General features: G+C 39.6%; 1 protein-coding gene across 1 annotated transcript in view; it reads right to left on the bottom strand.

Annotated features, from left to right (window-relative positions):
* Positions 1–3,071: 3,071 nt before the first annotated feature.
* The window catches only part of c1qtnf4 (C1q and TNF related 4), a 29,593-nt gene continuing 17,556 nt past the window's right edge, over positions 3,072–15,108 (bottom strand). Inside the window, exon 2 of the mRNA XM_072671423.1 lies at positions 3,072–5,392. Within this exon, the coding sequence (XP_072527524.1) occupies positions 4,308–5,387 (1,080 nt within the window). The 5' untranslated portion in view covers positions 5,388–5,392 and the 3' untranslated portion in view covers positions 3,072–4,307. The remainder of the gene's footprint in view (positions 5,393–15,108) is intronic.

Genomic DNA, 15,108 nt, shown 5'->3' with positions numbered 1-15,108 from the left:
TAAACCAGGGCACAAACTTTGAGAGCGAACTGATGTCCACAGTCATTGATGTGAATCCTAAAAGGTCAAGTATGCAGGTATCTGTTGTTGGAGGTCAGTTTCTTACCTTTACCTGACTTCAGTCAGTCTGAGGACATTTGCAGTGCTGACAGTGGTGAAGACTCGGACATGGACTTAAATTATTCAAATTCAGCAGCAGTGGCTTCTGAATCACCTGTCTTGCATGATTCCAGCAGCTAGATGTCGTTAATGACCCTTTACAAGGACTCATCACTGCCTGATGTGGTTATTCATGGCAATATGTCTCTAGTGGATTTAGCACCCAGACATGATACATGTGCCCTTGCTAAGCTTTTGCCTAGCCCTTATAAAAACTCCATACTCCATAGAAAAACACCATTGAGCTACATGTTGACACAATACCCATAGCTGGCGTTTCAATCTGAAAGCTGGTTTCCCAGGATAGATTAATCTCATTTTGATCTGAGTTTACATGGAAGATCCTTTAGAAGACTCTTATTTTATTTGTGAATTTGTTTAGCTGTTAATTTGTCAAGATCAAGTGTTATCTAGTGCATCAGGAATCACATTATTTTAGCATCACCTAATTTCTAAGCAGAATTTTGAGATCTGATCAACCTTATTCTTTTAGCAACCATTGTAGGAGGTGACTTGTGGACTGTTGATGTAGACTAGGTCTTCTTTCTCACCTCCTGAACTGCCAGTTAGCCCTCATCAGGTTAAAGGTCATGCATCTATCCCAGTATCAGGATGTCAATGGATTTCACTGAAAGGAAGGAAGGAGGGGTAAATTGGATCCAGTTAAAATGCAAAAGCTACACCTCAATATTTAATCTTTTACATTTTTGCTCATGAACAATGGAGTTTACTGTACTGTTAGGTTAAGAGGCTGATTAAAACAGCACTAAACCAGATAATTACAGCACCGGACCAGCAGACGAGTTCATTTTGAACTCAGACAGTGCTGGATCTTGTACATCTGTACATCTTTTTTCATTTATCGATGCCAAAAAGCTAGACTACAGCTTAGTCCACATTAAAATTAGAAGACATTCTGTTCCAGCACACATAAGATTATATTATTAAGATCTTGTTACATATACAAAACTCTGCACAGCTTGGTGAACTCATCTCCCCTGAATCTTCTCACTAAGATGTGCTTCATCTTTAGCTTGTAAGGTAGGCTGGTTTTTAAATATACTTTTAACCAGATTCTGCTAATACTCTTGTCTTAAGGTTAACATAGAAGCTTGGTGCTCATTAGTTGCAGAGTACTATGGTCTCCTTATGGATTTGTGTGTAGTAGAGTCTAAACTTACTAAATTCAAAGGTATCTTTGAATTATTTGTCTATTAAAACTAGCTGAGTTTTTTTTTTTTGGTAAATAGCAAAGCACTTTTGTACGTCGCTCTGGATAAGAGCGTCTGCTAAATGCCTTAAATGTAAATGTAAATGAAAGAAACCACCCCACTCCACTCCACTCTTATAAACTCACTCCGCACCTTGCATTTTATGCACTTACTGAAACTACACCCACCAAAGACTCTTCTCCCCACTCGCATTTAAAATTCTTACCTAATGTCTATATGTAAATAGTAAACTGTAAAAAACTGTAAACATCTGTTTATTTCATAGTTTTCATAATATTATCATGTCATGTGATGACATGTCATTGTGTATGTATAGTGTTAGTGTTATACATTAGTGTGTATATGTTCTGTGTTTGTATTTTGTGGATTTACTACTGAGAGACTATGCACCTAGGTTGTTCCCACTCACATTTAGACCTGGGTTAATGTGATGTTACAATGGCCATGCTGTGCTGCCTCTGAGTTTTGCCTCATTTGCATAAAGCTGAACAGAGCTGAACTTCATTGTGTCACTCATATTTGCATCTCTGGTGTCTTATTGAATTAACGAGTCAAATGAATGACTTTGGGCCGCGTTCTTGCTTTCATCACCAGAAGAGGGGGTTTGCAGGGTTGCAGTGCATTTACATTGTAGCAAAACAAGGATGTGTGTGAAGGGCTGTAGGTAAATTCTGTGTCCTTATGTTACACTATTAACCTAGTCAACTAACTAGCTACCCACACATGCTAATATATCCCATGCCTTATTAAATGCTTTGTGCATTGTATAATAAATAAATACTAAATATGAATAAATATTACCAATAAATATTAAACCCACCAGGAGCACCAACAATTTCAGTTTCCTTGTTCTTTCATACAGATATGTACAGGAAATCATGACACAGCACTTGGCAACTTCTCAAAACACTGATTTCACTGAGGCCTGACTTATGACAACATGCCTTCCGTCTAGCAAAGCCTGCTCCTCATTTGCCTAAAGTTAAGCTTGGAAATGTGAAGTGATCATGTGAAGAGCATGCTCTGGGTTTTTTACATTTACATTTTACATTTAAGGCATTTAGCAGACGCTCTTATCCAGAGCGACTTACAAAAGTGCTTTGCTATTTACCCAAGAAAAACCTCAGCTAGTCTAAATAGACTAATAATTCAAAGCTACCGCTAAGCTTTAGACACCACTAAACACAAGTCAGTAAGGAGACCACTCTGCTATTCGGCCAAGTATTCTCTAAAGAGGTGGGTCTTCAGTCTTGGTTTGAAGACAGTGAGCGACTCTGCCGTTCGGACACCTAGGGGAAGTTCGTTCCACCACTTTGGTGCAGGACAGAAAAAAGCCTGGACGCTTGTCTTCCGCGGATTTTGAGGGATGGCGGCTCGAGCCGAGCCATACTTGAAGCTCGAAGGGCTCTTGGTGCGGTTTTGGCTTTTGACCATTGCCATCAAGTATGGATGTACTGTATGCTGTGCAGCCATTTCTGCGACAGTATTTGACCTTATGAGATGTGATGTCACTTGTTTATTGTTAAAAGCTATGTTTTTCTATATTCAGCTGCACTGGATGTTTTTTTTATGTCAAATTGAATAAATGTTTAAGGCACCTAAATATGTGAAACTACATGAAAGCAGTTTAAAGCAATAGCCCTCCAGCTAGGCAGGAGAATGAAAGGAAGCACAGATCTGTTTACATTCAGTTTTTTATTCATTTTTGCTTCGAGCTTTGGTGTAGGTCACAAAAGCATCCACTAAACACTGCAAACACTGTACATAATCTCGGCGAGCCTGAGCTCCGACTTCACAAACAGAACAATGCTTGTCCATGGCAGCCTATTCACAACGTTTTCTGCTCATGACCACACATTACAGAACAAATCACTTTGACACCAGTCACGGAATAAAAATGGGAACATTTACTTGAATAAAAATGGATAAAAAAAAAAACCCAGACAAATTTACAGTATGGAGTTGTAGACATGTAGCATGTATGGTTTAATATTATGTTTTTTTGTTACTGCAGCCTGCACAAGTAAGACCAAGCAAACTTGTGATGTGTGTTTTTTAATGAACTGCTTCTGTTTAGATGAGGATGAAAATATTCAATTAATTCTTCGCCCAATAAAAGACCATCTTCTGGCCTTAATATTGTTTCTTTTTCTTTTTTCCCATTTAAAGATGTGACACCCAAAAACTGATACAGTGTCTCCCATAAGTGATACGGAATACGTCTTAGCAAAACTCCAAAATCAACAGTACTCTAGAGATCGACGATATAAGCATTCACATGCAAATTATTCGTGCAAAAAAGGACTGAGAGCAAAATACTGAAAGAGTAAACTAAAGGTGCATGCAGTTTTCCCACCTTTGACTTGTGCATTCATTGGAATCTTTGCTTTCCACCCTTCCAGCTGCCTGCTGTGCTTGCTGAGGGTCAAGGATCTGCACTTTTTGCTACTTAGTTTTTGGTCATTTTTGACACATTTCAATATGAATGCTGAATGGGTACAGTGTCAATAGTGAAGGCCTGAAGCTTTTACCCATGAGCTAGTACCTCATACACATCTTCTGTTGTTAAAAATGCTAAGGTGAGTTTTTTTTATTCCTGCCGAATGTAAAAGGAAACAAGGCTTTCGATGCAAATTTTTGCCCAAAATGTCATTCTTTTTTGGTAATATTTACGCTATTATGATTTTGTGCTTACAGTATCTCTTCTCCGCTTAAAAAATGAAAAGCTGGAGAAATCCAAGATAGCATAGTCTAAAAAGGACAGAACAGGACCAAAAGGTCTCCCTGCAGGAGTTCGCGAGAGTGAGGGAAAGGGAAAGGGTTTCCATGGGTGTGACCCACATCCATTCAAACGCTTTCCCTTCCTCTGCTCCAGCCACAGACATGGACACACTCGGGCTGACGCCTCAGTTCAGCCTACAGCACCTTGTCATGCTTCTGCTGCTGCTGAGCGAGGTTATGGGGGAGCTCTGGATACACCAAGAACCCAGTGAAGGTGATGTACTTGGCGTGGTTACTGTAGGCCCCAAATCCATCCCTTTGGTGGCTGTAGAGCCACACTGTGTCCCCTTTCTTCAGCGACAGCATCAGACTCTGGCTCTGCAAGGCCTTCTCTGTGTCGCTGTCATCATAAATCATGGCCTGTACCTCCAGGTGATTCTTCATCAACTTCACTGAGAGGGTTTTGTGGGGCAGCTTGCCGGCGTTGAACGAAAAGTAGTAGGCCCCGGGCACGCGGCACGCGAACACGCCCAAACTCATGTTGAAGTCGTAGCCGATGTTGACAAACTCTGTGTCAAATGTTATGGGCTTGTGCTCTGGGTAGCCTTTGTCAACACCCACGATGCTCTGGGTGCGGCCCACAGAGAACGCAGACCTCTGGTCATCGTCCTCCTCGACCTCCTTGACCTCACTCTCTCGTACCTCTTCGTCTGTCCGCTCTGGTGCATGGTCAGTGACCGACAGTGGCTGCTCTTTCTGTGCTGGCTCCTGGAAGCCGTAGACATCGGGATAGATCAGGTACCCGTTGAACGTGGTGTAGTGGCCCGTGTTGCTGTAGATGGCATAGCGAGGGTCACCGTGGAGACGTAGCCAGACGGTGTCGCCAAAGTCCAGCTGCAGCATAGCACTCTGGCTCTGGACCTTGCGCTCCTCACTGGCGTTCTCATCGTAGACGATGGCCTGAACCTCATTGCGGTTCTTCATCAGCATGACGGACAGGTCCCGGCGAGGGAACTTGCCCACTGTGAAGGAGAAGTAGTACGCCCCTGGGATGCGGCAGCGGAACAGGCCTGTTTTTGGTTCGAAGTCGCCACCGATGTTCACGTAGGTTTTGTCGAAGGTGACGACCATCTTGGGCCCGCCCTCCATGCTGCTGGTACGAGCGACGGAAAAGGCAGACCGCAGCTCTGCAGTGTCTGACATGCGCGTGAAAGCCCAGGTGGCCGTCATATGGCACAGCACGCACAACAGCAAGGGCCTGGCGCCTGGCAACATCGTTTCTGCCAAGAGAAGAGAGAGAGTGATATCAGGGTCAGGTACAGAGGACAAGAAAATGAACAGGCACATATCCTACATTTCTCAGGTCTGTTACCTTTCCTGTGAGGTCCTCTGATGTTTGTGTGAGTTTATCAGACCCTTTTCAGAACCTCTCTTTATCCCAAATGCGAGGGAGTGAGAAAGAGACAGACAGAGCAGGTGCGCGACCTGATTGGTCTTTCTGTTTACTCAGTAGACCTATCAGTGTTCTCTGTGGGTGGGATTTACAGTCGACCGCTCTCGTTCACTGTGCAGCAGTTCTGTAGGGTCAAAATACCAACAGTGTTGCTGCTCTGTTGCCCATGTGGGTTAAAGGACTGTAAAAGACAAGCTGAGGTGAGTTATCAGCTGACAGTCTTTTATGGTATAAGCTAGCTGTGCCACTCCAGTGATGTCTTTCATGATGAGAACATTGCTATTGATATTTTTTTTTGTTACAACTAATACAAGAGCTTTGCGAAATCCCAGAAAGCTACAAAACAGAGGCAACAGTAGCATAGTGTGGTTGGTGTGGTGCAACAGATAAAACCACTAGCTGCCAGTGAGCTATTACACCATGTGGGAGACCAGGGTTCGATTCCCAGTCTGGGTGCACTACACCAATAAGAGTCCTTGGGCAAGACTCCTAACACTACATTGGCCCACCTGTGTAATACGAGTCATCTTGTAAGTCGCTATGGATAAGGGCGTCAGCTAAATGCCATAAATGTAAATGCATAGAAAACCTCTCTCCAAGCTGGAGGAAGAAACCTTGGGAGGACCCATCAAGGACTTCAATATCACATGGTCAAGGACCCATCATCCTCTAGTCAACCCTACTTAAAACAATACCTAAAAAATGGTGGGAAGTCACTTTAAAACCATTAAGTCTGTTATTGTTCTCGGGCGTACTGATAAAATGACGTTATTTTATGTAATGGTAATAATAATTAAAAGTAATTATAGTAATCAAGTATTAATTCAATTATTAATAGTTTGTCAACGATCAGGTAGTTGTTAATGGAGTGTGGGCAACTGGGTGACTGAGGTGGGCAGCAGGAGACCCCGACGCTCTTCCATCAGAAAAGCGCCAAACACCAAAGAATTCACCAGCAATCAAAACAATAACCAATGTAGCAAAGGAGTTAAAGAGTTCATGTAGAAAAGATAAGGGAATATTGACTGAGGCTCCCCAAGCCAGGCTCACCATGCTGACCACTGTGGTCACTGTGGTTTGGAGCCTTTGAGTGATTCATCATTCTGGTCATCTGCAATATATGGACCCAGGAAACAGAGGGGAGCTATAGGGCTGAAAAGGCTCCTGTTTGAGCTCTTTCCCAAATATACTGTTTTGTTTGATCTTTCAGTGCTGGAAGATCAATTACTGCGGGTTTAGCATGTGACGGACATTTATCTCGGCTTTATTTGTATTAGACAGTGAGATTTTGTGCTCAGGCACAAACGTAAATGATCAGGTGTGTAAACCTGATCTGTGATCGATTGAGTAGTGCGCACACCACTACAACCATATAACAGCAGGTCACAGCTGACTGATGTTGTGTAATATGAGTTAGACAGCGGTTCAGGGATTCAGTCGTGTAGAGTTCTCTCTGCACCAGAAATGAACAGGCTGTTTAGATTTGTTCCTGAACCGTTAGCTAAACTGCTGCAGGCTGAATAAGCAGATACATGGAAATGCGTTGTTTTTATTACATCACAAAAACAATGAATGCAAAATAGCTTTCATTCTCAGCTGTGGCCTGTATGGACCAGGACGTGAACAGCACACTTTCAAATACTAACAGTGTGTATACATTACATCATTTATTGAAGAAAGGTGAGGAATTATGAATTGATTATGGACCCTGTTCTGATCTCTTAAAAATTGCTTTTGTCATTAATTAACAGTGTTAATTATACATATTTATTTTTATTTATTTATTATTTCTTTTCACATTTGTAACAACACCTCTATTAGAAAACCATGATTCAGTTCTGTTCCAATAGACTGGCATCCGATCAGATTTGTCAGCCTTGTCAGGAGTACAGGTTATACACTGCTTAGTTAGCTGGAATATGAAAGTCCTGGCCCAAAATCAGTAATGTACCATTTCAACCATTCATATGTGGACATGCTGGCCTCCCGAACAGCCGGTATTTAGTTTTTGGGTTCAAATGAGTCTACTACTGAGCACTGACCTGTTTAGTTTTTAAAAAGTACTATCTTTTTCATCTATTGCCAACATCCACATGTCATATATCACTGACGTCAACATGATCTCATTCAGCATTTAAATCCAGAGCTGAAAAAGGCAAGAAATCAAAGCTGGGTAAAGGTTTGTTCTGTATCGCATGTCTGTAGAGCATAACCTGAAAAATTACTCTGGTGTGAATGGGACTCTGTGCTGAACTTCAGCTAATGTCATGTAAATGTCTCCCAACGTCAGCAGCAAACATTCCCGGAAGCTGAGTTTCAATTCACACACGTCACAAATGTTGTGAGTAATTACAAAATGTTGTCAAAAAGAGAGAAATAAGCGATTTGAGTCCACTACAGTTGTACGGAGAAACTGTAGAGGACGTAGACTACCGTGATTAGTGAAATGAAGAGATTAAGCTCAGTCTTTGGATCTAGCAGAATCGGCTTTACAGCTGGTTGCAATCTTTGTATGGCTGTGGTGTCTGCGGTTCAGAGACGCCGGGCAGGACAAGCAGTGGCCCATCTAATGAGGGCTGGAATCTCTGTGCCACCTCAACGACATCCATCATACATATGGGAGCGCTAACACATCAGACAGTTCTGGGAGAGCAGTGTAGAGTCATATTCCAGTCGGGTTTTGGGTTCGGCATTTCAACCAAAAGCAACCTGTTAAAAGCTGTGTGTCCTGATCAGAACATCTGTAGAGCCATTTTCAGTCACCGGCCACCCCTACCACACTATTTTCCATCTCTTTTGGCTTTAGCAATATTCTAACTTTTCCACCTTGTCCTAGCATAAAAATGTTTTTGCTTTTTTTACATTTTGGGCTTTTTTCATTCTTTTTTTTTACATTTTGGGCTTTTTTCATTCTTTTTTTTTTTTTTACATTTTGGGCTTTTTTCATTCTTTTTTTATTTACATTTTGTTTTTTTCATTCTTTTTTTTACATTTTGGGCTTTTTTCTTTTTTCATTCTTTTTTTTATTTACATTTTGGGCTTTTTTCATTCTTTTTCTTTACATTTTGGGCCTTTTTCTTTTTTCATTCTTTTTTTTATTTACATTTTGGGCTTTTTTCATTCTTTTTTTTTTTTTTACATTTTGGGCTTTTTTCATTCTTTTTTTATTTACATTTTGTTTTTTTCATTCTTTTTTTTACATTTTGGGCTTTTTTCTTTTTTCATTCTTTTTTTTATTTACATTTTGGGCTTTTTTCATTCTTTTTCTTTACATTTTGGGCCTTTTTCTTTTTTCTTTTTTTTTACATTTTGGGTTTTTTTCTTTTTTCATTCTTTTTTTTTTTACATTTTGGGCTTTTTTCTTTTTTCATTCTTTTTCTTTACATTTTGGGCCTTTTTCTTTTTTCATTCTTTTTTTTATTTACATTTTGGGCTTTTTTCATTCTTTTTTTTTTTTTACATTTTGGGCTTTTTTCATTCTTTTTTTATTTACATTTTGTTTTTTTCATTCTTTTTTTTACATTTTGGGCTTTTTTCTTTTTTCATTCTTTTTTTTATTTACATTTTGGGCTTTTTTCATTCTTTTTCTTTACATTTTGGGCCTTTTTCTTTTTTCTTTTTTTTTACATTTTGGGTTTTTTTCTTTTTTCATTCTTTTTTTTTTTACATTTTGGGCTTTTTTCTTTTTTCATTCTTTTTTTTATTTACATTTTTGGCTTTTTAATTTTTTTTTTTACATTTGGGTCTCTTAATGTCTGGAACATTTTACAACATTATTAAAAATAGAATTTTATAAAGCACATTGGCATGTATCTGCAATGGTAACTTCACAGGGGAAGGACAAAACCTGTGAGCAATTCTAAAAGATTTTTCTTTTTTCATTCTTTTTTTTATTTACATTTTGGGCTTTTTTCATTCTTTTTCTTTACATTTTGGGCTTTTTTCATTCTTTTTTTACATTTTGGGCTTTTTTCATTCTTTTTTTTATTTACATTTTGGGCTTTTTTCATTCTTTTTTTACATTTTGGGCTTTTTTCATTCTTTTTTTATTTACATTTTGGGCTTTTTTCATTCTTTTTTTTTACATTTGGGCTTTTTTCTTTTTTCATTCTTTTTTATTTACATTTTGGGTTTTTTCATTCTTTTTTTTACATTTTGGGCTTTTTTCTTTTTTCGTTCTTTTTTTTATTTACATTTTTGGCTTTTTAATTTTTTTTTTACATTTGGGTCTCTTAATGTCTGGAACATTTTACAACATTATTAAAAATAGAATTTTATAAAGCACACTGGCATGTATCTGCAATGGTAACTTCACAGGGGAAGGACAAAACCTGTGAGCAATTCTAAAAGATTTTATTTCTAGTCAAGGACACAATGTAAAACTGCCAGATTAAAATTAGGACAACAAGTTTAAAAACAACAACAACAACAAAAACAACAGAGATACAGTGTTTTTGCATAACAGTGACATATGTAGGTTATTCTTGAGGCCCTTTAGTAAGAAACATCAGTCAACTGCTTTACATGAAATTGTTGGAATGATGTAGTTCCCCCCTAAAAAGAAGTGAATACATACTTAATATAATATTTATTACAATAATATGCCACTTTTTTTACTGACTGTTCATAATAACCAGAATACAAACTGCTGTTAGGAGAAAGTTATCATCTCTGAGCATTTTACACAGTCTGGCCCATGTTGACTACAGGTGCCCAGCTATTCTATTCTACAAATTCTATAAATGTGTTTATGGATTTAATACCTTAAACTAACTTTATTTCGTTTTAACAGAGGAAATATAGGTTTGCTAACTCGTTAGCTAACATTAGCTAGCTAGCTAAATTAAGTAGTGCTAGCTAGCTAACGCTGGCAAACTAGCTAGCTACATTATTGACTGAATCATCAGTAAAAATTGGCAATATGTTAGCTAGCTATGTTGCTCAGGTTATCTCATGTTACTAAATGAGAGTTTTTTTTAAGTTGTTTTCGCTATTTTTGCTCCTGTTTTTAAAATTCTAGCTAATTAACAGTTAGCTAGCTAGCTAGTGCTTAGATGTCAGACTGGGCTGTGGGCTTAGCATGTTAGTGTTAGCTTCTGGTGCTAGAAGCTTATTAGTATTGGAGCTAATAAAAATAACTCTAGTTAATAAAGTGATACAATGTTAAAAACTGCAGAGAGAGACATTCACTGCTGGGGTAACTGTCTGAGAATAAGGGAAACACAAATGTATGCATTAATGTTTTAGCTAGCTAGTGCTAACGGATCTGCACCCCCAGTCTCACCACTTCCATTGGTGGTCTACATATTTCTACACAGTTTTTCATAAGACTACAAGAGGCTGCTTTCAATAACGTATGATCATACAGAAGGATAAACATTAGAGTATAACACTTGTGAATTTTATGCAACAAGCTTATTTTTAAAGGTGCACGTATTTGTCACTGTACAGCCAAATGTGTCCTCCACATTTAACCCATCTGTGGTAGTGAACACACACTCACTAGTGAGCTAGGGGCAGTGAGTACACACACACACACCCAGAGCGGTGGGCAGCCAGATGTGAGTATGTGAGAATTCTCAAGTTAATGTAAAGTTTACTGTTTTCAAGCAGCGCTGAAACAAATGTAAGCTTTTAATATTGCACAAGCACATGTGTGTCCTGCCCTTTTTTGTCTAATTTGATGATAGCAGATGACTGTCAGTGGTACTATTAAACTGAACTTCTTTTTTTTTTAAGCTTGCCGGGTCATGCACGCCCAAGGTTGCACTCAAGGTCTTTGGAGTGAATTGTGGACACCTTCATTTATGCACAGAGATAAATGGTAAGTCACTCTTCATGTTTGCTTTTCATTCGGTTCCTGTCTAGAAACAAGCTAGAGTGTCATTCCTGCCCTGTACAGCTGACTCCTCTAATCTGCTCATTAAGAAGCTGGGCTGGGCCGGAGTGTGTGGAGTGTGTGCATTAGATTAGAGAAGGCACTAAAATGCACTGGGAAGTTCTCCTGGTAGAATTTGTCCTAACCTGACAGGACATCGGGATCAAACATCGTTACCTGAATGTGAGCTCAGCTTGGGTCAGGGTCAGAGACCATGTTGAGGTTCTCGCATGTCGGCTCCCACTCTTAACAATTACCCCTGGTGTGCGTAGTCCCTCTCTGTATTTACTTTATTCATAAAACAGTGTTTACTCTGTCATGCTGGAGGCATACACTCCTGTTGGTGACAGAATTTAACATGGAGGCCCGTGACCCTCACGCCCCTGAAAAAATGGATGGCAAAAAGTGCATTGATTAAGGCGAGGACAGTGTAGTGCAGCTGAAAGGACATTTATATTTACTTTGTTCAGCTTAAACTACTTTTATGCCACAAAAAGAGTTTAAACAGGAGTAAACAGGTAAAAGCTAGCATAGTAGTCTCCATAGGCTATCAACAGCCCTCAGCCTGAGAACAGCGTGTTGTGGAAATATTTTTTTTTTGTTAAAAATGTTTCAGATGGTGTTCATAAATTTCTTAAAGCTAAGCTAGTGAAGCACTCAGCCATGTTCAAATTAAAGTGCGGTATTGTAGCCTTCTTTATTAAGATAAGATAAGCTAAGATAATCCTTTATTAGTCCCACAGTGGGGAAATTCACAGTGCCACAGCAGCAAAGGGATACCAATATATACACAATAGAAAAAATAAATTGGCCATAGCTACAGTGGGGGAAAAAAAGTATTTAGTCAGTCACCAATTGTGCAAGTTCTCCCACTTAAAAAATTAGAGAGGCCTGTAATTGACATCATAGGTAGACCTCAGTTCAAATGAGACACAGAATGAGAAAAAAATAAAAAAAATCACATTGTCTGATTTTTAAAGAATCTATTTGCAAATAATGGTGGAAAAATAAGTATTTGGTCACCTACAAACAAGCAAGATTTCTGGCTGTCACAGACCTGTAACTTCTTCTTGAAGAGGCTTCTCTGTCCTCCACTCATTACCTGTATTAATGGCACCTGTTTGAACTCGTTAACAGTATAAAAGACACCTGCCCACAAGCTCAAACAGTCACACTCCAAACTCCACTATGGTGAAGACCAAAGAGCTGTCGAAGGACACCAGAAACAAAATTGTAGACGTGCACCAGGCTGGGAAGACTGAATCTGCAATAGGCAAGCAGCTTGGTGTGAAGACATCTACTGTGGGAGCACTAATCAGAAAATGGGAGACCTACAAGACCACTGCTAATCTCCCTCGATCAGGGGCTCCACGAAAGATCTCAGCCCGTGGGGTCAAAATGATCACAAGAACGGTGAGCAAAAATCCCAGAACCACACAGGGGGACCTAGTGAATGACCTGCAGAAAGCTGGGACCAACGTTACAAAGGCTACCGTCAGTAACACACTACGCCGCCAGGGACTCAGATCTTGCAGTGCCAGACGTGTTCACCTGCTTAAGCCAGTACATATCCGGGCGCGTCTGAAGTTTGCTAGAGAGCATTTGGATGTTCCAGAAGAGTATTGGGAGAATGTCTTATGGTCAGATGAACCCAAAGTAGAACTGTTTGGTACAAACACAACTTGTTGTGTTTGGAGGAGAGTGAATGGTGAGTTGCATCCAAAGAACACCATACCAACTGTGAAGCATGGGGGTGGCAACATCATGCTTTGGGGCTGTTTCTCTGCAAAGGGACTAGGACGACTGGTCCGTGTACATGAAAGAATGAATGGGGCCATGTATTGTGAGATTTTGAGTGCAAACCTCCTTCCATCAGCAAGGGCATTGAAGATAAAATGTGGCTGGGTCTTTCAGCATGACAATGATCCCAGCACACTGCCAGGGCAACAAAGGAGTGGCTTTGTAAGAAGCATTTCAAGGTCCTGGAGTGGCCTAGCCAGTCTCCAGATGTCAACCCCATAGAAAACCTTTGGAGGGAGTTGAAAGTCTGTGTTGCCCGCCAACAACCCCAAAACATCACTGCTCTAGAGGAGATCTGCATGGAGGAATGGGCCAACATACCAGCAACAGTGTGTGCCAACCTTGTGAAGACTTACAGAAAACGTTTGACCTCTGTCATTGCCAACAAAGGATATATAACAAAGTATTGAGATGAACTTTTTTTATTGACCAAATACTTATTTTCCACCATTATTTGCAAATAAATTCTTTAAAAATCAGACAATGTGATTTTCTGATTATTTTTTTCTCATTTTGTCTCTCATAGTTGAGGTATACCTATGATGTCATTACCTTAATGTCAGGACATATTATTGGCATTATTGGTCTTTTACACTGCTTTCACTGTTAAAATTGGCTTGTCCCATTAATCTGAAGCTAGCTAGCTAAAGGGCAGATAGACAATGTAAATACTTAAGGTGCTACAAATTTATATGCCAGATAGGTAGCATCTCACCAACCACTATAAACACAAACTGTGCCCACAAACAATTGTCTGCCTCTACACAACACTGCCTCTATGTCCTAACACTTACTTCAAGTTCTTAAAGATAAGGGTTTACATCTGTCTATCTATTTTTCCAGGGAGGTATCATCTCATGTTTTTTGGCCATTGATGACGTTGGAGTTTTGAGAGCTATACACATGCCAGTGAAGTGCATTAGAAGCAATAAGAAGACAAAGAAATGGAGGACTGCGATTGTAAGTAACTAAAGACTGAACAGCAGCAATCAATGTAATCAAATCTATGTGGTCATTAATGGTAGGTCATAAAATGCACAATGTTCTTCATGTAACATCCCTATAGAGATGCTATTGGTGAACCAGATCTCTATAAGAGACAAAAAAAAGCTAGTACACTGTCTGACACCTGATATTGGAAATAAATGAACACATGATAACTTTTCAGCCTTTTATCATATTGCTTTTTTGTCCTGCACCTGGAGGTCCCCTGGGTTCTGTGTTGTTCCTGTTCTAGCACACATAATTCAGCTTCATAATTCTATTAATTGAATTGAGCGTTAGGCCAGGAAAAACTTTTTCAGTGAATTTCAGCAATCCTATCATGATTTATCTAAGACACTCACTTAAAGCCGATACTGTATATTTAAATCCGGCACCCTTTTAGTTGTAGAATAAGAACCTGCTGGACAGATAGACTGGATTCTTGTTTCTCATTAATAATAATTATTATGCATGCAAGTGCCGGCAGGGGGTAGGATCAAAACGGAATATATCTCTGCCTTTGGTGCCAGCAGTACGATGAAAAGACTAATAAGAGGCTCAGACCCCCTCTATCGCCTACAGAGAGAAACTTAATGAGATACACTGTGGCTCAGAACAACACGGGGTAACCAGAGCTGACTCAAATCTGCAGCATCATTTTATAGCCAGAGTATTTTTGCTTAGCTCTGTTTTCTCAGGTTTTCCCTCACATTATTGCCGCACACAAGCTCTTGTTTCCTTGGTGGCAAAATGTCTATTAAAGGGTGAGGGTTTGTATGGGGGGATAACATCGGAACCAACATAGAAAAACGTCTGCAAACATTTGACCTAATGGTAAAAATCCAAGGCATGTCAGCTGAGGCACTGCAAGTGTGATTTTG

The sequence above is a fragment of the Salminus brasiliensis genome, chromosome 25 (assembly GCF_030463535.1).
Source record: "Salminus brasiliensis chromosome 25, fSalBra1.hap2, whole genome shotgun sequence".
Lineage (NCBI taxonomy): Eukaryota > Metazoa > Chordata > Actinopteri > Characiformes > Bryconidae > Salminus > Salminus brasiliensis.
This window is presented reverse-complemented; position numbering and strand designations above follow the sequence as displayed.